The sequence below is a fragment of the Zosterops lateralis genome (assembly GCF_965231275.1).
Source record: "Zosterops lateralis genome assembly, chromosome: 21".
NCBI classification, from domain to species: domain Eukaryota; kingdom Metazoa; phylum Chordata; class Aves; order Passeriformes; family Zosteropidae; genus Zosterops; species Zosterops lateralis.
This window is the reverse complement of record NC_139781.1, coordinates 5,705,888-5,727,648: the sequence shown is the minus strand read 5'-3', so window position 1 is coordinate 5,727,648 and position 21,761 is coordinate 5,705,888. Positions and strand designations below refer to the sequence as shown.

The 21,761-nt window shown below is 52.1% G+C and overlaps 2 protein-coding genes across 2 annotated transcripts; one reads left to right on the top strand and one right to left on the bottom strand.

Moving 5' to 3' along the window:
* The first annotated feature begins 1,283 nt into the window (after positions 1–1,283).
* On the top strand, positions 1,284–12,426 carry SLC7A3 (solute carrier family 7 member 3). The gene is made up of 12 exons (XM_083876227.1): positions 1,284–1,402; positions 4,092–4,500; positions 4,694–4,852; positions 4,941–5,118; positions 5,220–5,332; positions 6,851–7,073; positions 7,246–7,385; positions 7,467–7,569; positions 7,854–8,065; positions 8,686–8,852; positions 9,128–9,236; positions 9,343–12,426. Exons 2-12 carry the CDS (start codon positions 4,131–4,133, stop codon positions 9,474–9,476), a joined length of 1,908 nt encoding a protein of 635 aa, XP_083732353.1. The 5' UTR covers positions 1,284–1,402; positions 4,092–4,130; the 3' UTR covers positions 9,477–12,426.
* Positions 12,427–18,785: 6,359 nt separating this feature from the next.
* Positions 18,786–21,589, bottom strand: LOC310917735 (nuclear cap-binding protein subunit 2). Its single transcript, XM_083876235.1, has 4 exons — positions 21,444–21,589; positions 21,113–21,294; positions 20,196–20,334; positions 18,786–19,542 (listed from the first exon to the last, which is right to left on the bottom strand). Exons 1-4 carry the CDS (start codon positions 21,528–21,530, stop codon positions 19,444–19,446), a joined length of 507 nt encoding a protein of 168 aa, XP_083732361.1. The 5' UTR covers positions 21,531–21,589; the 3' UTR covers positions 18,786–19,443.
* Positions 21,590–21,761: the final 172 nt, after the last annotated feature.

Sequence of the window (21,761 nt, the reverse complement as noted above, 5' to 3'; positions counted from 1 at the left end):
CTCAATGGCCCTTATAGGTCCCTTCCAATCTGAAATACTCTAATGCTGGAGTTGTGGAAGGTGGTGGGGGCATCCAAGGACTGATGTGGATCTATTTCTGCAGGGCTTCTGGCCCCCTTTATGGGCTGGAGCCATCTCCTACCCTCCTTTGATGGTGGCTGTGTGTGCCTTGCCACTGTTTGCCTTCCTGCTGCTCCTGTTGGGATGTGCACCTGGCTAGATCAGGGCCCTGAATGATGGGAGTGGAGAGCAGTAAGACTGCCCAGTAAGACCGGGAGGACACATGTGGAGCTGCACGTGGAGTCTCGGGGCTGGAGATGTGTTCCGGTGCCCTAATGCTGCTCCCTTCTGGAAAATGCCTTATGATGCAAGAAGGTTCCTGGAACCAGACAAATGATGTCATTTCCCCCCTCACTATTCTAGGTACCCAGGATCTGCTTGTCTGGGACAGGGTGACCCTGCTTGGAGTCCTGCTGTGCCCAGGAACGCTCTCGGCGATGGTGCTGCCCAGCTGGGTCCTTGTCTACAGCCTTGGCAGGATTGGGAAGCGTCTCCATAGCAACAGCCATGTTTTGCCTCTTGGAGTTCCTCGGAAGGAAGGCAAGGTCGTGCTCCCCCGATTCTGAGAAGAGCTGACATCACTGCCAGTTAGGATGAGCTGTTCTTTCCAATCACCGCCTTTCCCCGGCATTTGACCCCGGGAGGATGCGGGGGAGGGACCTGCCCAGCGCTCCTGCCCGCTGTGCTCCGCTCTGCAAGCGACTGAAGAGCCTTTTGCCCCATAGCACCGGAGCGGGGTTATTGCCGCTAACGCCGATGCGGGGCCGGCTTAGCTCTCTTTGAGCCAACACTTTGACTGGGCGCTCACGACACGCGAGCACAGGATTGCATCAGGCGCATCCTGCCGAGGGGCGGGTCCGGCCTCAGTGCCGGAGGGGATGGCGCTCTCCGCATCCTCTCGGAACAGTTCTCCCCAGAGTGGCGTTTCCCATCGCTCGGGGCTGCCTGTTGCTCCCAGAGCTGAGGGGGCTGTAGCGGAGCACACGGAGCTCGGGGTAGAGTCACCCCAAAGGCGCGGGCTGAGCTCCGCTCGCAGCCCCGGCAGCAGGGGCAGCCTCTGTTCTCCCGGCACGTCTCGGAGGAAGATCCTTGCCGAGCTCGGGCCCCGCCCGGCCATGCTGGTCACAAAGCGCGGGAGAGGAGCGCGGGCTGTAGGGGCGGAGCTGCCGCCCCCGCCCCTTTCCCCATCTCTCCTTCCACTGAGCAGGAACACAGGGCCGGATTGTCCACGTGCTTGCAATTTATATTAAACCCGTCCCCCTCTGTGCTTTCGGCCGCGCGGGGAGCAGAACTGAGTTCGGCTGGAGGGGATCGCACCGGTACGAGCCCGGCCGAACCTCTGGTGAGTAGCGGGGCTCCCCCGGACCGGGAAGGGCTTGGCGGAGCCGGTGCCGCTGTTGCATCAGCTGCCACACGTGGCCGGTTCTGCTCCCCGCTCGGGGTCTGCCTTAGCCGGGGAATCGCCGGGCTCCGGAGCACAGGAGATGCCCCTGAGGCGGCGGTCCCGAGCTCACAGCTCCCACAGCTGCTCCAGGTGGCGCCGGGGTGCGATGGCGGCCGGGTAGAGGGAGGATGCCGGACACGTTCCTTCTCCTTTACCCCTGCGGATCTCGAGGCGGGTACTGGAAATACTTGGAACAATTGAGGAGCGCTGGGGAAGGCAGCTGGAGTGGTCCAGGTAGTGGTTGAGGAGGGTGCTGATGCTGGAGCACTTGTTGCACTCGGGGTTAAGGTGGATGTGACACGTGCCCGCTCGGGAGGAGGTTTATCAAGGAGCAGGATAGTTCGCTGGTTGTGGGGAAACAGCCGAGTTAGTGGCTGCCACTGTAATCCTGATAATCCTTCTCTATGGAAAAGGGTCACAGAGTTATCCTTGTGTTCTTAGGCTGATTCCAATGAAAAGAGAAGCCAGCAGGGGGCAGACACTGGGGGGTGGGTGGTTCAGTGCTGGGCTGAGGTGCCAGCCGTGGCCATGGGCACTGGGAAACACTTTCCTTGTAGCTTCTCTCTGCTGGATGCCTGCTTCACGGGTTGCTCATCTTCAGAGCTTTTTGAGGATAGATGACTGCTGTGAGCAAGAGGAGCGGGGCTGTCACACGTTCAGGGTGATAACAGCCCGCAGAGCTTGCAGGCTGCTCAGCAAGCACTGTTAGCAGGCAAGGGGTTTGCACTGGGGACCCGTGCCTGTGCACCTTATGCATCCCTGTGGAGAATGTGGTGCACATACCAAAAGCAAAAGAGAAACAGCTGCGTGCAGTGAGTCGTCCCAGCTTGTCATATCCTGTGCTGGAATTCTGCTGTGCACACCCATGTGCTTGGCAGTCAGGTTTGGGCTGAAGACTGGGAAACAGTGGGCAAGCTTTGGGACGTGCCTATGAGCTCTATGGTTGAGACCACACAGGGCTTGAGCAATGAGCATTTCCCATCATGAACTGACTGAGTTCACCCCTGGCTCACTGTGCTGGCACAAGGGCTGTGCAGGCTGGGTATGAGCAGCCCCACAGTGCCTTGGAGGGTGCCACCACCATGGTCTCTGACCAACCAGTGTGTCAGGGTGCTGATGGGTGAGCTGGGAGCAGGGTCCTGTGGGCATTGCTGCCTACCCTGCCCCTTTGTAGTGGTTTCACGTTTGCCGAATTTCTATTTTGCCAAATTTAGTGTCTGCTCTTTTTTACCTCTGGGTGATAGGATTTTGGAGAAAAAGACAAAACAGGCCCCAACTTAAGGTAATCAGATTTGTTAACACGCACTAAGAAGAAGAAAATAAGAAAAGAAAAAAACCCACAAATTAAATTTCTAAATCAACCCTTTCTCCCACCACAAGCTGTTCATTTTCTACAGTGTAAAGAGGCAAAACTCAGAACTCCAGGTTAGTACCACTTATAAAACAGTCTTTCATTCAGTCTTTGAGAGAGAGAGAGAGAGAAGTCTCTCCTGTTGTTTGGTAACTTTCTACAAGAGAATCAGTCTGCATGTAGTTTCTAACTCACACAAAAGCAGCCTACTGAGGAAATTCTGCAGTCGTGGAACTTCCTATATCACGTAGTCTTTCCTGTGACTACATATGGGCTGTAGACTCACACACATATATATATATAGTGGGGTGTCACCTTTTAAAGATAAACAACTTAAAAGGCAAAGGATTCTTCAGCTCAGGAAACAGAGATGTCTTCTCACTTCTTTTGCTGGCACGGGGGGTTTCTCATCTCTCTCTCTTTCTGTTCAAACTTCTTATGGGATCACCAAATCACAACTTCTAATTCAATATTCACTCAGTAAGTCACAGACAGCTTTGCTCAAAAAAATCCACAAATTATCTCCCTAATTCATATTAAAGGATTATTCTAGCACATTCATATTTCAGTGTGTTACCATAACCCATAGAAGATTTTTCAGCCTAGAACCAAGGCAGCTTGTCATCTCTTCTACCTAAGAAGTCACTCTTCTTTTACTGGCTTTGAGATCTCCGTATTATCCCTTTATGTATCTCCAACTTCCTCTCACTAAGGAAAAAGTTAGGGCTTTTCATCAGTGTCAGGAAAGAGTTAAATTTTGCCAGGTCTTGTCTTTTCTCTGGGCTGTGGCTGACTTCAATTCTGTGCTGGCTGCTCCATCAGGGATCTCAGCTGCAGCCTCCACCCCCAGCCCTGGCACCCGATGGGGGCCCGGAGGCACGGCCAGACCAGGGCCAGCTCCCCACCACAGCAGGGGAACAGCAGGGCCTGGCCAGCCTGGGCCACCCCTCTGAGCTGTGTCACCTTCTCTGGCTGAAGTAAAAAAGGGCTTGGCGTGGGCACACTCAGTTTGATATGGGTATTACCAAAAGTCACCTTCTGTTTTCTCAGTGGTCAAACTACATGCCAATCCAAAGACTGGCCCCTGATAGGTTCCTGTCCTTTCCAAAGAATTCTAAGGTCGTACCAGAGCAATATTGTATTAATCAGAAAACCAAACTGTGTTAACCTACGACACCTTTGCAGTGCCAGTCCTGCCCGAAGGACACTGAGCTTCACATTTCCCTTCTCTTGCAGGGCTTTTGACCAGGTGAGCTGCACTGAGGAGAAGACAAGATGTTTAGGGAAAAACTGACCAGTTTTGGGAAGAAGCTGATCCGCCGGCGCGTGGTGGACCTGAGCTCTGATGACACACACTTTGCTCGCTGCCTCTCCACTCTGGACCTTGTATCCCTGGGTGTGGGCAGCACACTAGGGGCTGGTGTGTATGTGCTGGCCGGGGAAGTAGCCAAGGAGGTGGCCGGTCCCTCTATCATCATCTGTTTCCTGGTGGCTGCTTTCTCATCTGTACTGGCTGGACTCTGCTATGCAGAGTTTGGGGCCCGTGTTCCCAAGGCCGGCTCTGCGTACCTCTACAGCTACGTGACCGTTGGTGAGATCTGGGCTTTTATAGCCGGCTGGAACCTCATCCTCTCCTATGTGATAGGTACGAGGCCAGGCAGCGTGCCTGGGGCTCCTTCCAGCACTGCTGGAAGCATGGGGGGCTTCTGGGGGCAGTGTGTGGTGTTGTGGGGGCAGGGTGTGGGGTGGGATCAGTAGGGAGGTGGATACTCAGGTGCAGGTGGCTGGTGCCAGTCTGCCCTGGGCTCAGACTAATGCACAGATTTGCCATCAATCAGGTACAGCCAGTGTGGCTCGAGCCTGGAGTGGAGCATTTGACAACATCATCGGCAACCACATCTCCACCTTCTTTGCCAACAAGACCTCAATGCACCTGCCAGGAGTGCTGGCTGAACAGCCAGACTTCTTTGCTGTAATCCTGATTGTGCTGCTAACTGGTGGGTCTGCAGGAGAGTGGCTCCATGGTACCATGGGGGATGGCATGGGAGCCTGATGGGTCCCGACTCACCTCTTCTGTCCCCACAGCACTGCTGGCTTTTGGTGTCAGCGAATCTGCTCTTGTGAACAAAATCTTCACAGCGGTGAACCTGTTGGTGCTGAGCTTTGTTATCATTGCTGGTTTCATCTTGGGAGACATCAAGAACTGGCAACTTTCAGAGAAGAACTGTGCCAACTGCTCACAGTCAGACTCACCAGATGACATGTAAGTAGAGCAACTGTGCCAGGCCAGGATCTGGCATAGGGCAGGCGTAGGCCCTGCTGTCCCTGCACCTCACGGCACCTGCTCTCCTGCATTTTTTCCAGGAGAAAAGCTTTTGGCAATGGTGGATTTTTCCCCTTTGGACTGGAAGGGGTCCTGACTGGCGCTGCCACCTGTTTCTATGCCTTTGTGGGTTTTGACTGCATTGCTACCACAGGTATTGCCTTGGGTGAGGGTGGCATGGGCATTTTCCCTGCTCAGCCAGCAGCTGGGAGCTGATGAGGAGGATTGTTGGGAAAGATGGGACAGGAGGGGCTTGTGAATATGATTGCCTAGTAAGAAATACTGGAGATGTAAAACCTGTAAGTGAAATAGAAATGAAGGCCAGCTTTGAGATGTAGGCATGGCAGGCAGGAAGATGGTGATTAGCTGGAGTTAGGTTGAAGGACAGAAAACAAAAGGACTCAAGAATGCAGCCCCTCTCCACCCTGACAAGGCATCAGGGAAAAAGGAGATAAGAAAAGTAGTCTTTAGAATTTAGAATATAGGATGATATGGTAATATAGTAGTTCTCATAGGCTGCATGCAAAGTTTGTAGGTTTTGTACCTTGTGCCAGTTGGTCACTGTAAATTAGAATATTCAACACAAAAGGAGATACGATGTATTGTAATAAGGTGCTCGCTCTCTTATGGCTCTTCTACCTCTCTTAGCGCTCCCTCTCTCTTACCTCTCTTGCTCTTACTCTGACCTCTCTCTTACCCCTCTTAGCGTTTTTACCTCCCTTAGCTCATACTCTCTCCCTCTCTCTTTGGGGTTCCCTCCAGCCCAGGCTGGTGGCTGAAGGCAAAGCTCTCTTTACCCACGACCCTTGCAATAAAACCACATGTTTCTAGAATATCTCAGGTCTGCAGAGTTTCTTCTCCCTGCTGTCCACAGACGCTCCTACAGAGGATGCTACATGGTGTGGGAAAACAGCTGGTCTCACCGCTTCTGGGAAGTTTCCCTGTGGAGTCTGTGTCTTCAGCTGGGCCAGACAAAAGGGCTCAGAGCCTGCCCTGCCCCAGGAAAAGTGGCTCATTACACCACATGGTGGGAGCGTGGCTGCACCCTGCCTGTGCAGGCAGCTCCCAGAACAGCAGGGATCCTTTTGACTGCTGAGCCGAGTCTGACAGTGCTGGGAATTGCTGATGCCTCCTCGTTATTTCCCAGCCTCAAGCAGCCTTTTTCCAAATGACTGGGTTCATGCAAAACTGCTGCTTCCTGGATCACAGGCAGCTCTCTTAATTTCCTCTCATTACCCCAGAAATCTACTTAGTGGGTGGCTGGTACAGGCTGTTCTGCCTGACCTCCCTGCCTGTGCCACCGTGCCTCCAGGGGCTGCCCAGCAGCCTCCTCCTTTCCTGCTGGGAGCATGATGCAGCACACCTTTGCAAAGCTGAGACACACATTCAAGGAGAACCTCCATTCAATAGGCTCTGTAGGGAGAGGGAACTGCTGGTGGGGTAGAAGGGCTGGCATGGCCAGGGGGGCTACAGGCCCAGGCTGCCAGGGAGTTCCGGCCCTTCTGCCAGTGCAGCAGCATGGCCAGGGACCCCTCCTCTCCAACAGCCCCTGCTTGGTGCTCCCCAGTGCTCTGCTGCCATGGGAAGTCCCTACTCTGGCTCATCCGCTGGGGGTACTTGCCCCATACTGTGCTGTGGAGTGAGGCACATCTAGCCTCTTGTGTCTGGACAGGGGAGGAAGCCAAGAACCCACAGCGCTCGATTCCCATTGGCATCATTGTGTCCCTCCTCATCTGCTTTGTGGTTTATTGTGGTGTCTCGGCGTCCCTGACTCTCATGGTGCCCTACTTCCTCCTGAACAAGAACAGCCCTCTGCCTGAGGCTTTCAAGGCGGTTGGTTGGGAGCCTGCCCGCTACGCTGTTGCCGTTGGTACACTCTGTGCCCTCTCCACCAGGTAGGATTGGCTCTGCCTGGCACTGCTTGGCACAGCACAGGGACCAGTAGCGTTCATCCTGCCTGGGCTGGGGATTTGCTCTGTCCAGCTGCTGTCCTCCTGGCACAGAGCCGGTCCCTTCCCCTTCTGGGTGGTAGATGTAGGCAGCTTGCCTAATCTCTCTCCATGACAGCTTGCTGGGCTCCATGTTTCCCATGCCCCGAGTGATCCATGCCATGGCAGAGGATGGGCTGCTCTTCAAGTTCCTCTCCCGGATCCACAGTAGCAGAAAGACCCCTATGGTTGCTACAATTGTCTCGGGGTTTATTGCAGGTAAGGCTCCTCACATCCAGCCCTGCGGTGGTCTGGAGGGCTGCAGTGAGAACATGCTCATGCCGCATGTCCTCATTGCAGCGGTGTTTGCCTTCCTGCTTGACCTGAAGGACCTGGTGGACCTCATGTCGATCGGCACGCTGCTGGCCTACTCCCTGGTGGCAATGTGTGTGCTCATCCTCAGGTGCGTTTCCTCTTTGTGTGCGTTGATGCCCAGGGTGGATGTTCCTTACATCGTCATGGGGGTTTGTAGGCACAGCTTTTTTCCAGGGGCATGCAGCCTGGGGAAGTGTCCAGCCCCCAAGATGGAGGCTGCTGACCAGAGCCTGTGTGTGTCTGTGGGCATATCCTTGGAGTGGCTGTTGTGGGGTCACTGCTGGAGCAGCAGGGATATGAAGCTGCTGCCCACTGTTCCCTTGGGCTAGGAAGTTCTTTGGCCTCTGCTGCAAGCTTGTCTTACCTGCTCAGGTACCAGCCCAGACAGCCGAACTCCTCGAAAGCCATGGAAATGCTGGAGCTGAATGGGAATGAGGAGGAGAGAGTGATCATGAACCCGACCATTGCTGCTGGCAGTGCCCAGCACAAAGAAAAATTTTCCCTGGCGATGCTCTTCAACCCCACTGGGGACACCCCCACTGTGCACTCGGGGCGCATTGTCTATTCCTGTGTCCCTGTAATTGGTGAGTGAGAGGGAACTGGTGGCCGGTGTCCCCTCCTGCCAGGGGCTGGACTGTTCTGGCCTGTTTCTGCAGAGCTGGGAAGGGATGGAGAGCATGCTAGGCAGAGGAGAGGGGGCCAGGTTGCCAGTCACTGTTGGCAATGCTAGCAGGTGTTGAACACTAAGCAGGGTGCCAAGTGCAGGGCACAGCCGTGGTTTGGGGTGCACAGGCATCATTGGAGGATGTGGGTGCTAAGCTGGGGATGTGCAGGTGGTCATGGGAGATCCCTGTGATGAGCCTGACCCATGCTGGCCACCAGCAAGGGCAGTCAGTCCCCAGCCCCTTGAGAGTGCTTGGGCTTGGCCAGCAAGGTTTGATCTGTCTATCAGTGGCTCCATGGTACAGCCAGAATGGGGTGGCTCAGCCCATCAGAGCCCAGCCATGCGCAGGCTCCCTGGAGTTTGCTGGTCTGGGAAGTGCCTCCAGCAAACCACTTTGCTAAGGCTTTGGGTGGGTGTCAGAGACAGCGGGTACTGGACTTGACCAAGAGGAGTGGGTGCCTCAGCCCAGCTGGCGGTGAGGCTGAGAGCCCCAGGGAGGCCACGTGCCGTGCAGTCTCCTGATTACCCTTTCTCTTGCAGCTGCCCTGATCACAGTCATCTGCGTGGTCCTGACCCGCTATGTGGCTGCGCTGAAGAATGCCAGTGTGGGCTGTGTTGTAGCTCTGGTGGTGCTCCTCCTGGCTCTGCTCGTTTTCACCATCATCATTTGGAGACAGCCACAGAGCAATGCACAGTTAAACTTCAAAGTGAGTGCAGCCTCCTGCATCTTGGTGTCTGCACTCCACTGGACTCCCTGAGGATCTGGGCATTGCAGGGGCTGCCAGGGCTTGCTGCCAGGCAGTCACCAGCAAAGCCCAGAGCCCTAAAATGTGTCTTTCTGAGGTGCTATCCCCAGTGTGGAAGTGGTCGAGTGCTCTGGGCTGTGGCAGGGAAGAGGTCCTTTTCCATTGGCCAGTAGCATCCTCGAGCCCAGCCTGGCCCCTCAAGGCACAGCTGACACAGCATTTCTTGTCCCTTGCAGGTACCTTTGCTCCCACTCCTGCCAATCTTCAGCACCTTTGTTAACATCCTGCTGATGGTACAGCTGAGTGCAGGCACGTGGATACGGTTTGCTGTCTGCACCATTCTGGGTAAGTGACTTGCACTGGGGAGTGCAGTGCCCACAGGTCTCTCCTGGAGATCTGTTAGTGCTGACAACCCACCATTGCACATTTCATTATGGAAACTGTCCTGCAGGTTTTATTATTTACTTCACCTATGGGATTTGGAACAGCGTGGAAGGGAAAAATGCAGAAGCAGCCTGTGCTACAGTAGAAAAACCTCTGCACCATCCTGGACCAGACCTCAGCTCTGAGGCTGCTGCGATCTGAGGGTCTGGGGACCAGTGCTTCTCTTTGCCCCTTTGGGACGAGATCATGATCCAGAGTATACATACCATCCATCCCCTCTCCTGCAGAGAGTGAGTCCCAGAGTGAAGTACTAAGACCTGAACAACAGGCCCTGAGCCCTGAGCCAAAGCTGGCCTAGGATGAACATTTCAACAAATGTCGTATGTTTCCTCTCATTAATGACGTAATGTTATATATGGTTATTTATTGGCAAAACTTATTCGTTCACCGTCCTGTATTAGAAACAGGATAAGGCCACTTCTGGCTTAATTAGGTGTATGATCAAAGACAACTCCCTTCCTTGAGCCCTGGCTAGGCTTTGGAAAAAAGCCAGCAGGAAAATCAAATTAACAGTTATGTCAGGTGGTTTGTTTAGCAGATCCAGAAGCTGGATCACTCTCACAGCAAAGTGGGGAAGCCTTGTGGCCTGCAAAGGTGGAGGCTCTGGGAACTGCCGCGGTCCATGGCTGTCACAGCTTCTCCCAACAGCTGATGTCACTTGGACTTGGATGATGTATCTTCATTGGGTGATGTATCTTTTTTAATCACTGTAGGCATTATCTCGTAACAATGATTAACATTGCTCAGCTTATCCCTTTGTAATTCTTTGCTCACGGTTAGGTGCCTTGCTTAGCTTATCCTTTTGTGATTCTTTGCAGTTTTACATCATAGTAAATGTCACTGTTCCTTAAGTTGGTGTCTGTGTTTCTGGCCCTACTCACCAGCAAAACAAAATCAGCGTAGTCAGTAGGGTCAGAACAAACTGTTGCTTTTAAAATGAAAGGAATCAGTCCTGAAATTCCCAGAGCGGAAGATCTTCCATATAGTTCACTGGCCCTCAAGTGGGCTACAGTTGGAGGACCATGTGAGCGATGGGGAAGTCGGTTAAAAGAAGCTGAACTGCTGGATGTATTAAAATGCATCCAAAAATCGCATACTGAAAAAGGAAAAGAACTTGTGGGTTTGGGAAGGCATGGATGGATTTTGTTAACAGTATATCAAACAAAACACCAAAAGAAGGAACAGTTGCTGAAATGCTTTAACATGGAGCGACAGATGTGAGTTGCAGAATCAAATTGTAATGCTAAAGTGACAAAATAAGCTGCTTGCTGATAAGTTGGATTTACCAGACTTGCTGAGAAAGCTGCAGTTAGAGTAGCTCAGTATAAGGAAAGGAGGGGCCAAGTGGATCACAAGAAAATGTGTGGAGTGATTGCAGAGGCGGGTGTGCAGTGGGATCCTGATAAATGGAATGGAGATACTGGGATTCTGTAGATTCTGATGAGGTTGGTTCCCCAGATGAATTTGTAGATGTGAGACCAGCATGGAGATGAAAGGATGGAGTTAGATGCTAAGGATGAGCAGGTCAGAAGGGATACTCAGGGAGGATTATACTCTTCCATGAAGTAAATGAAATATTTGAACAGTTTAAACAAAGACTGGGGAACCTCTTTTCTCTTGGATGGTGTGCTTGCATGATCAGGAGCATCAGGGATAACCCTAGACTCAGAAGACTCTAAGAAGTTTTTAGTTTTGAGCTTGGATTCTTCTGTGCAGGATGCATTTTGGAATAACACTCACAATACTAATTTGTTAGCTTTGGCTGCTTTGGATTTTATACTAAATACCCAACAGAGAATGATTGGCCAGGATCAGAAAGTCAGAGGTTCACTTAGTGAGATTGTATACAATGAGATGCGTGAGAACTTCTTGTGATTTTGTAGATAATGTTACTGAAGATACAAGTAGTCACTCCAATATTTGTGCCTGTAACTTTATTGCAATGACAGGTTTTAGTTATTTATTTTTTGTTTATATTTTTTTATACGAAGTTTTTTATTTTTTTACCTCCTGTTATATCCTGTCAGTTTTTGGAATCTACCTGTACACTTGCAGCCTACTCTCATTGGTATGAACTGGTACAACACACAGATCTAAGGCTTGCTGTAGCAAGCCCAGGAGAATGAACAAAAGACTTTGATTGCTGTCCGTCATGGCATGGCAGAAATCCTTAATGAGATGGAGCGAGTGAAGAAAGATGGGGAACGTAGATGCCCTTTTTGGATGGGTTGCCTGGAGCTACCAGAATTCTCAAATGAGTGTTTCACCCTCGTGTTGTTTTACTGATGCTAATCCTTTTGCTTTTTGTTCTGATAATTGCATTGTATGCTAAAGTTCGGATAATTATGAAACAAGCAGCTTACCAGCTACCTCCACTGATAGTAGACAATCCATTCTGTGCCAAAACTTGAAATGTTCTCAAGCTCCATTTGGATATTGTGAAGCTTGAATGACTACACCCACAGGGTGTGTATTATGTAGGAAAATGACTGGGAACTCTGTGGACAGCTGGTGGTACAATTGGAGGAAACTGAGGACTTATAACAGTATGGAAATTACAGGGTAGGTGTTACATTGTTCAGTAATACGGTGTCTGTGTCTCTGACTCTACACACTGGCAAAACACAGTCAGGATTGCAGAGCTGGGTCATGTGCTGCCTCTTCCCCTCACAGGGAAGTCTCCTGGCTGGATGGGAGTGCTGGTGGCCCAGGCCTGGTCTCTGCCTTCCTCCAGTCCCGCAGAGGGGCAGGCACAGCCCTCCTGCCATGAAAGCTGCTTTCCCCATGCACAGGAGCCCCCACATGATGGTTCAGTGGTACTCATTCCATCTGTCATGTGGCTTTGTTCACCACCTCCTCCCTGCTTTCCAAGTGCAGACTGGTACGTGCCAGCCATGGCTGGAGCTCTGCAGGCAGGTTTGGTAGAACTTGTCCTGGTACTCATGGCATTGGAGCAAATTGGTACTGCCCTGACCATGCTGTTTGATGTAAAGATCTTGTTCAAGTGTTTGTGAGAATTCCTCAGTGTAGCTGTACTTGTGTCCAGCCTCATCTGCCTTTCCATAATTTTAAACCTAGTAAATTAAATGTTTTTCAGTGCTTTTTTTCTGTTGGTCTTGTTTCATCTCCTGTTAATGGCCTGTGGTCATGGGCCCCTCAGCAGGACCCTGTGTTGCTATTGGGCTGGGTGCCAGTGCAGAACAGTGCTTGGTCCCAGCCAGCTGGGCTGGGTGACATCCCTGCCCAAAACCTGCCAGCTGGAGCCACTAGTCTTCACACTCTCCCCTGGGACAGTGGGCTTGTGAGCCAGGAGCTGTGAAGCAGTGCTTCAAACCAGCTCCAGCCAGTGCTGCTGGTACCTGGGGGTGCAGGACAGCAGTCTGTCATGGTCCTGCCTTTCAGGCCCTGTGCAGGGAGGGAATGTGTCACCAAATTCCAGAGCAGTGGATACAGTAAAGGCCTTGGAAATGATACCTCCTGGAGGCACCAGCAATGGCCTGCAGAGGAAGCCTGACCAGAAACTGGGCTGTATCCATGAGAGATGATGATTTTCCAGATTGTGGCCTGGTCTAAATCAGACCTGACATAAGTATCCGAAAAAAACCTAATTTAAGACAGATGGACTGTGCTTAGTTTTGGCATCTCTCACTGTTCATTGGCAGTGGTGCAGGGTCACTGCACAGTCAGCAGCAAGGTACCCACACCATCAGCTCTGCTTAGCCCCTGAGCTGGATCTTTGAGCCTGGCCCCAGGGCTGTTCCTGCAGGGAAAGGGGCTGTGGCTCCTGCTCTGGCCCCGTGACAGGTACTCACTGCCCCACTGCCTCAGGCTGGGGTGCCCTGCCAGAGCCTCAGGCTCCAGCACCCAGGTACAGGTGACTCCTTGGGTGCTGCCAGCCCTCCTAGTCCGGCTGGTGCCTCAGTGTGCCATGGTGGTTTCCCACCCCAGCTTGCAGGTATCATCTGGCCACGGGCAGCACATGGGTCTCTGCTGAGTCCTGAGCCTGCTGTGTCCTTATGCACCCAATTTCAGGTGCTGTTACCCAAGGCTAGAAGGCAATGGGCCTGTGGCACAGCTGCAGCTGTCACCCCCTGACTTGGCACTGCTACATCCCTCTGTGCCTTTGTTTGTGGCTGTGTCCCCCATACACGTGTGCACCTCCATGCCCATTTGTGGGTCTGTTTGTGCCCATGGGCATGTCCCTGCCTGGTTACAGGCCATCCCACTGAGCTCTGCCATCCCATCCTGGGCATCCATTGGGGCTGGCAGAGCTGGGGGCCTGGAGCAGGGTTCTGGAAGCTCTGGACAGCTCCCACCATGGCAACTCAGAAGGAAAAGCAGCTGTCTGGCAGCCACCAGTCCATGGTGGTGTGGTGGGTTGGGGAAGTTAGTGCCACTCAGCCATGGGTGCAGCAGCCCTGTTCACCCCCAGGCTCTGGGCCAGGCATCCTGTCCTTGGCTACCAGCCTGTGGAGGCTGTGCCAGCTCTGCACACCCACTCTGAGGGGTCCCTGCCTCCCTCCCCATGCAGGCTAACATCCTCTGCTGGGCAGCACCTCTGCCTTTCCCAGGCTGTGCTAGTGTTACTGCACATCTCAGCACATCAGTTGGTGGGTGGACAACAGCCAGCCAAGCCTCAGTGAGTGTTTCTGCACAAACCATCCATTCCCATTGCTGTACCTGGTGCCCCTGCAGCCTGCTCTGACAGCAGCCCAGGCTCATCCTGCAAGAGGCTGGGAGAGAAGTGTGTTCCTGGAGAAGCCTGTCAGGTGCTGGGGGCTGTAGGGTGGGTTTCCCTTCCTGTTACCAGTCTGGAAGAGGCCATTTTGTGGTTTGAGAAAATCAGCAAAAAGCAGAGCCTGGCTTTGCTGTTAAGAGGCCTGTGATAACCCACCCTTATGGGGAAGGAAGAAACCAGCCCAAACACAGCTGCCTGTGGTTTGCCCTGACAGTTGGGGCGTTTCCTCACCAGGCTTGATTTATGATTTCCTTGTTGCCATTCCCTCCTGGATTGAAAGGGGAGCTGGAGTCCTCTTGTCTGGCCCAAGCCATGCTGAGCAGGCAGGTGGTTGGGGTGGCATTGCAGTGGGGGCCTGGCTGTGGCCACTGGCTGGTGACAATGTGTTCTGGGGTCATGCTGGGATGCAGTGCTGGGGTGTTGGGGGTGCAGAGAGTGGGTGACTCAGCCTCTCTCCCCAGCTGGCTCCACCATATCCCGTGGCATTCATATCTTCATATCCAGCTGGTTTTGGGGGACGTGAGGCTTTCCTGGTGGACTCTTTGGAGCAGCTCTCTGGACACCAGATCCTTGCCACCTCCAGGGGGGCTGCTGAGAGGCCAGGAGTGTGGCCATGCGGGGCTGGGGGCAGAATGGAGAAGGGGGGCTGTGCTGCTGAGCCTCAGGAGGCAGAGCTGCAGCTGCAGAGCCTGGCCCTGCACTGTTCCTTAGCCAGAACAGGCCCTGGCAGGCGGAGATGGAGCAGCAGATTAAATTTTGATCCACTTGGGAATTAAAATAGGCTGGCAAGTCTGCTGTGCTCTGTAACACCAAATGCTTCAATGTGAGTAGTTGATGTCCATGCTCTTCCCTGTAAATCTGAGCACTGTCAGATCTCCCTCCCTGCTACTGGAGCAGAGCTGCAGTGGCTGCTGAGTGGGATGAATACATCCGCAGGGCCTGAGTCCTGGAATCTAGGGACTTTACTCCAGGCAGATGGGGTCACTGGTGTAACAGAGCAAACTGGTATCAGCTCCTGATATTTCTGCAGCAGCACTGGGTTGTGCTGTAAGCTCTCACAGTCCAGAAGGGCTCTAGGAAATCAAAGCTGGTGATGGGTGAGATTCTTATCACTCCTTACTCACCTGGCTCCAGGCAGGCCCCAACCTTTCAGTTCTCTGTGGTAAGCTTAAGCACACATGACCCAGTAGCTGTGAGGAGTCTGTGTGCATCCAATAATCCTTTGGCCCTGAGCTGTGGCAGGTGGCCAGCTCTAATCACACAGGCTTAATGCTCGCCTCTCTTTGCCTTTGCAGATCTGGCATAACAACTTGCTGCCATAACAAGGTGCTTGCTCTTCTCTTGCTCCCCTTCCTTCCCAGTGCTGCAGCTGGTGCCCTCGTTCCTGCTCTTGACCCCCAGTCCACGCTGCAACTAGCCAAAGGGTGGCTCCTCTCACAGTCTGTCCTGGAGCTGACAACATGCTGTGATGATGCTGCACCCAGTAGGATGTCACCCAGTGAAGAGTATCTCCCTGAGGGGACAGCTCTATCCCAGTGGCACCCACACCCCACTGTGGTGGAAGCAAGCCTGTGAGTGGTGCAGAGATGGCAGAGGCAGCATGGGCAGTGCAAGTGGCACATTTCTGGTGCAGATGGGTAGTTTTCCATCAGTGTGGCCACTTCCTGATCAATTACCCCTTCTCTGCCACCATCAGGATCGCCAAAGGCTGCACAGGTGTGCTGGTTTCCCGACCTCATACACAAGAAATGTCTTTGCCAATCATAGAGTTTTAAGTCTGTTACATCCCCCTGCCCTCCTTAAACTTTCCCATTTTCCTGCTGTGTTCACCCCAAGCAATTATTCCATCTCTAATTCATATTCTCCCCACAGGACCTCACACTGATGGTGCTTTGCAAGGCTGGACAGATGACTGCTTTTATTTTTCCATTTTTAAGTCGATGTCCTGTTCCATTTCACTGCATGTCAGGGGCAACCTGCATCACAGGCTGGTCAATGCTGTCATTGTTTAAACTTGCTGAAGAATAAACATACAGTTCCTTCAAGACCCGTGACAGCTGTACAGGCACAGCAACCTGACTTGCAAAACAAACAGGTAGGAGACATTTTAACAAACTCAATGTAACACCTCTCCTAGCTCAGTTAACAAGACTTTGGGGTAATGTGAGTGTTAAACTAATTTAACTGCCTGGTCTGCACATAGGTGTGCAACAGTTTCTATCATCCTGGACAAGATAATGCATGAAATATCATGACACATTACTAGGCAGGGAGCAGCTGCTATTGTTTACATAATACAACCCAAATTTACAGACAGAATTTAACTTGTTCAATGGAATAACTTGCCCGAGCTGAGAGGTTCTTGAGGCAGATCAAAAAGAGTTTACATCTCATCTCCTGTTTGGACCTAAGAACAGGCTAGGGAGTGCCAGCCATGCTCTTATTAAAACAGGAAGAAACACAGAGAAGGGAGTTCTTGGTTCCTTCCTTTCTGAAGTGACCACTGAGCATTTATGTTTTATAGGCTACTCCAGTTGTGGGATAGGTGACAGGACAGGGAAAATTCTCCTAGAACTGCTGATGTGAAACATAAGGACTGGTCTGATTCAGAGCATAAGCAACTTGTTTCTGACATCAGCCATGAGCTACTGCACAGCAGGAGAGGAAAAGCCAGCAAGACAGAAGTGCAGAGAACCGTGGTGAGACTCGTGCACCCTCCTAGTGTCCATCTCTGTGTTTGCAAGTGACAGCAGCTTTAAGACACCAACAAATGTGTCCCCCCACCCCAGTTTCTGTCATAGAGAAAGTGGTTCTGACACACAAACTGCAACTGGTGTGGGACTCACTTGTTGGAGTGGGTTGACCTTGGCTGGGTACCAGGTGCCTACCAAGCCACTTATGTCATTTTCCTCCTCAGGGGTGTCTCTACCCTTGGCAAGGTGCTTGGAACTAGCTGGTCTTTAAGGTCCCTCCCAACCCAACTCACTGTGTGACTCTGTGATTTGTCCAGGTTACTCGACGGAGAGCTTTCACAAGCTAACATTAACCTGGAACATGCATGTTCCCAAAGCCTAGGAAAGCTAATGTCTTATTAGCTGATGAAAACATGGCCGGTATCTGGATTACATCCATAGGCACATGGTGACATGAACAGCTGCTGGGCTTCCCTATCCTCCTGCTGACTTTGGGCCCCATTATGCCACCATCAGAGCAGGCAGTCAGGATTCCACATACCTGGTGGTTGTAATATTTCCACATCTCAAAGCTCTGATGAGGTTAGGCTGGGTGGTTTCTGCTTCTTGTCTGAATTCCCATACTCTTTCCTGCATTTTCTTTCCTCAAGGACCAGCTTCTTGACAGAACCCTTCTTCTCCCTCCTCCCCCAATAACTGATGATATAGACCCATTGACTTCCACTAGGTTTTTTCCACAACTGATACAACTGTAGTTGTTCTTGTTTGGGCCCCTCTCTCTGCTATCACCTCAGATGGAGTTTGTCCCAGTCTCAATCAAGTTACTCTCAGAGGTGGCTTGGGTCCCTGAGTTAACCACAGCCGTCTGACAGCCCTGGACTGTGCCTTTGCAGGCACATGCCAAGCCCCAGTATGGCGCCAGAAGCTGCTGGTTTTCACTGGGGTAGGCACTTTCTGTCAGTTGGCATGTCAGTTTGCCAGGGTTACTTGTCTGTTCAGGTGTAGTCCCAGGCTATGGGAGGTGATAACCAGCCCAGGCACTTGCCCAAATCCTTCCACACACTCTGCCACCCACGGACCAGCTGCCTCAGGGCACATTTCAGTATTGACTCACCCAAAAATTATCTTCTTTTACACCAGGAAGACACCAGATTACACAGACCCCATGATATGTCAACTGTGTTAATCAGTAGTATTAAACATCTCACATAAGGATGAGCAGGAACAATAAAGCCACCCACACCAGGTAGGAGTGGGAAATGGGATCCTCTCCACAAGGCAGCTCCCCCAGCAGAGCAAGGCCATCAGTGCCAGGGCAAAGCACAGAGCCATGGTTTGTACTAACATGTTCCCAAAGCCCAGCAAAGTAAAGAGATAAGAAATGCAGCCAACAAACACTGTGACCCAACAGGAGCTGCCTACTTAATAACAACTATGGCTAAAGCCCACTTAGCACACAACTGCCACTGCCTCAGGCCCCACACTGGGCACCACACTGTGCTGGGCTGACCCTGCCTGGACACCAGGTACCCACCAAGCTGCTCTCTCACTCTCCTCCTCACTGGGAGGGAGCAGGGAGAAAGGAAGATGGGAATGGAATTTGAGGGCTAAGATAAAGGCAGTTTAATAAAGCAAAAGCAAAGCTGCATGCAGGAGCAAAGGAAAACTAAATATTTATTCTCTCTTTCCACCAGCAGGAGATGTCCGGCCACTTCCTGGGAAGCACAGCTTCAGTACACAGAGCAGCTGCTCCAGGAGACAGATGTTTTAATAAGAAATGCCCCTCATCTCCTCTCTTTCCTATACTGCTGAGCAGATGCCATATGGTCTGGAATGTCCCAAGATCTTGCCCCCACCCCAGTCTGCTGGTGAAGTGGGAATGTCAGAGACAGCCTTGATGCTGTGGGAATGTTGTTCAACAACAGCCAAAACACTGGTGTGTTATCAACACCGTCCTAGCTACGAATACAAAACACAGCTCTGCGAGGGCTGCCAGGGGTAAAATTAACTTCATCTCAGTCAGACTCAATACAACTGTTTATTTAAAAAAAATAACAGAAACTTTTAACAAAATCACACTGAACAGTGAGGATCTGAAAAGCCAGGCAGCACTGGGGGCACCATAAAGAGAAATGCTCTGCAGGCCCTGACCAACCCAAGGGCTAGAAGTGCAGACAAGCACCTCCAAGTGGATGATAAGACCTTGTCCACTTCTCTCATTCAAACAGTGATACTGTTTATTAAGCAGACAAGGTTGTAAATTAGAAACCTGAATCTCTTGTGCATCCTCATTAGGTGCCCAGGCACCTGGAGGGCTCCAATGGTGGTAAGCTTTGTAAAAAAGTTCCATTTAAAAGTAACCACGGCTGCAGTTGCAGCTTGGAGGAAGCCACCTGCTTAAGTGCAACATGAAGAGTATGTCATAGCATAAGGTATGTGTGACATGCTGCATTTCTTTTTGCCCAGAATCCTACAGAGCTGTCCATTTTTCCCCTTGTTGCCCTGTATCAGCACAGAACATCCTCTCTAGCTCAGAAAGGAGAATGAACACATGTATATCCACAGTCTAAGGAGAGTCACCTTTTGCTGGAACTTGGATCTCACTCCATACCCTGATCCCAAATGGAGAACAGGGCTAGCTCTGGGAGGACAGAGCCCTCTAGGAGCCACGAGGCAATTAATAGATTGCAGGCTGGTGATTTGCCTTCTGCATCTGAACGATCTTGCCAAAGCCACCTCTTCCCACATCGTAGTCTGTCCGGTATTCATCTCGCACCTGGGGCACAGCAACAACAACACACACATTAATGGCCAGCACTGCCTGTCCCCTGCCAGCCTTCAGAATCATCATCCCCTCCTTGTTCAGCTGGTGGGGAACTGAAGTTCAGATTAGAAGCACTTCAACTCGTCTGAGATCTTTTCAACTAACTCACCAAAATGTGGTAATGATGGTGAAAATGACAAAAAAGGATGTATCTGATGGTTGAGATTTTTTCAGGTAAGAAGCAAAGAAAATCCCCAAATATTTTCATTCAGCTTTTCAGCACACCTTTCTGAATTGCCAGGCTTGGCCTTCAGAACACTTTATCTCATCTAAACCTCATCTTTGCCCTTGGGGAAACTGCTGTGTTATGAGATTGGCCTGGCAGCCACACTGTCTCCCTCTACTCAAATTCTAGATCATTTCAAGGGTACTAGCTTGGATTAGGGAACATTCTGCTTGCATTGCAGGAAATTTGGAGTCCCAGACAGAAACAACCTATTTCCAGCCTTTAACACCAAGTATCAATTACCAAAACAACCCGTGAGCGAGCAAACTCCATTATCAGACCTTTACAGCCTGCATGTTGTTCTCCACGAGACAAAACCATCAGGTAAGTACAGAGCCTTAAAGGATCAAACCAGGGGATGAAGTGGCAGTGCCTTTACCTGTCCTCCAGTCTTTCCCCTCCCATACTGCCTGCCCTCCTTGAAGCCGGCGTCCCAATCCGTGCGGATGATGCGGTCGTCCAGCCGCGTGCCGTTGATGAACCGCATGGCGTGCTCGGCGTCTGCCCTCGTGTAGTACCTGGGGCACTCTGTAAGGACAACTAAACCTGCTCTTTTGTTGGGAACAGGGGAAAAAAACCCCAAATAAACAGGGAAGTGTTGTGTTTGACAAGCAGAGATCCCCCTCAAACTGCATTCCAGACTTTTCTACTCTTCCCGCTCTTCTCTATGTAGTCCTGGTCTTCTTGGATTTGTGCTCGTGTAAGTCCAAGCTAAGATGAGCAAAGGCTCAGAAAGGATTCTGTGCTTTAATGTTAGTACCTGCACAGACAAGATAATGGAACAAAGACATTAAAGCCTTGCTAAGGGCAAGAAATCAGTAATATGCCTTTATGTGCTATGTAAAACTTGACTGAAATAGAACAAAAGGAGCAGGCTTCACAGGAGAGCTTTGCACAGACAGCTCCTGGCACAACCTGTATGAGCGTGTACCCTCTGCTTGAGAATGCCCCTATGGCTTATCCTGCTACTTCCTTCAGGTGTGCAGTTGAGATGAGAAAGTAAACATGTGCTGTGGATACGGAAGATGTCAGGCTGATGACTGTAACAGTTCTCATTTTTGTCCTAAAATTATTAAAGAAATCAATGAATGAAAGGGGCTCTTCACCACCTCCAGAAAGTACAGCTCTGGTGGCACTTGTCACCTATGGCACCACTATCCAATCAGACTCAGGACGGGATGTGCCTGGTAGGGAGCACTTGGCTCTCACCTTTCCACCAGCAGTACAGATACACCTGCTGTGCACAGGAACTACAGGAGCGAACCTGTGCTGATAGAACAGAACCAGAAAGGATACTCTACAAAGCAGAAACCACAGGGGGTTTTCTTGATCTTGTCCAGACCCATGACAATCCTCTTGACATCTCCGCACTTGGAGAAGAGCTCCTGGATCTGCTCCTCGGTGGTGTAGAAGGACAGGTTGCCGACATACAGCGTGGAGGAAATCTTCAGGGATTTCTCCTGCAGCTGCCTGCTCCCCTGCGGGCACAGAGGCGCACGCCGCGGGCTCAGCGCGCTCGCCGTCCCGCTCCCACCGCCCCGCGCCCTCCCGCCGCCCGGCCCCTCGCACGGCCTTGTCCCGGCCTCAGCCCTCCCCGCCCCGGCCGGGCCCCGCCGCGCCGGCGCACCCGGAAGTGCTGGTCGCGGTACTGGCTGATCTCGCAGTACGAGTCGCTGTTGAGCCCGCTGAGCGTGGTGTGCAGCAGCCCCGACATCGCGCCCGCCCGGGCCCCGCCGCCGGGCCCCGCCGCCGGGATCCTTCCAGAACCGCCGCGCACCGGACGCGGGCAGCGGCGCGCGAGAGACGCCGCTCCGCCGCCCCGCGCGATTGGCCGCGCCCGCTGTCACTCAGAGCGGAAAGACGGGGCGCAGCCAATCGGCGGCGCGCGGGAGCCCGCTTGGGAGCGCTGCGTCGGGGCGCTCAGGGTGAGGGACGCGCAGGCGCA

Bases quoted from the DNA above. Each gene is read 5' to 3' on its own strand.
- SLC7A3 (XM_083876227.1), top strand. From the start codon at position 4,131: ATGTTTAGGGAAAAACTGACCAGTTTTGGGAAGAAGCTGATCCGCCGG. The intron at 5,333-6,850 runs GTATTGCCTTGG...GTGTCTGGACAG, and splicing joins TGACTGCATTGCTACCACAG to GGGAGGAAGCCAAGAACCCA. The intron at 7,074-7,245 runs GTAGGATTGGCT...TCTCCATGACAG, and splicing joins CTCTGTGCCCTCTCCACCAG to CTTGCTGGGCTCCATGTTTC.
- LOC310917735 (XM_083876235.1), bottom strand. From the start codon at position 21,530: ATGTCGGGGCTGCTGCACACCACGCTCAGCGGGCTCAACAGCGACTCG. The intron at 21,295-21,443 runs GTGCGCCGGCGC...CTGTGCCCGCAG, and splicing joins ACCGCGACCAGCACTTCCGG to GGGAGCAGGCAGCTGCAGGA. The intron at 20,335-21,112 runs GTATCCTTTCTG...AGAGTGCCCCAG, and splicing joins TGTGGTTTCTGCTTTGTAGA to GTACTACACGAGGGCAGACG.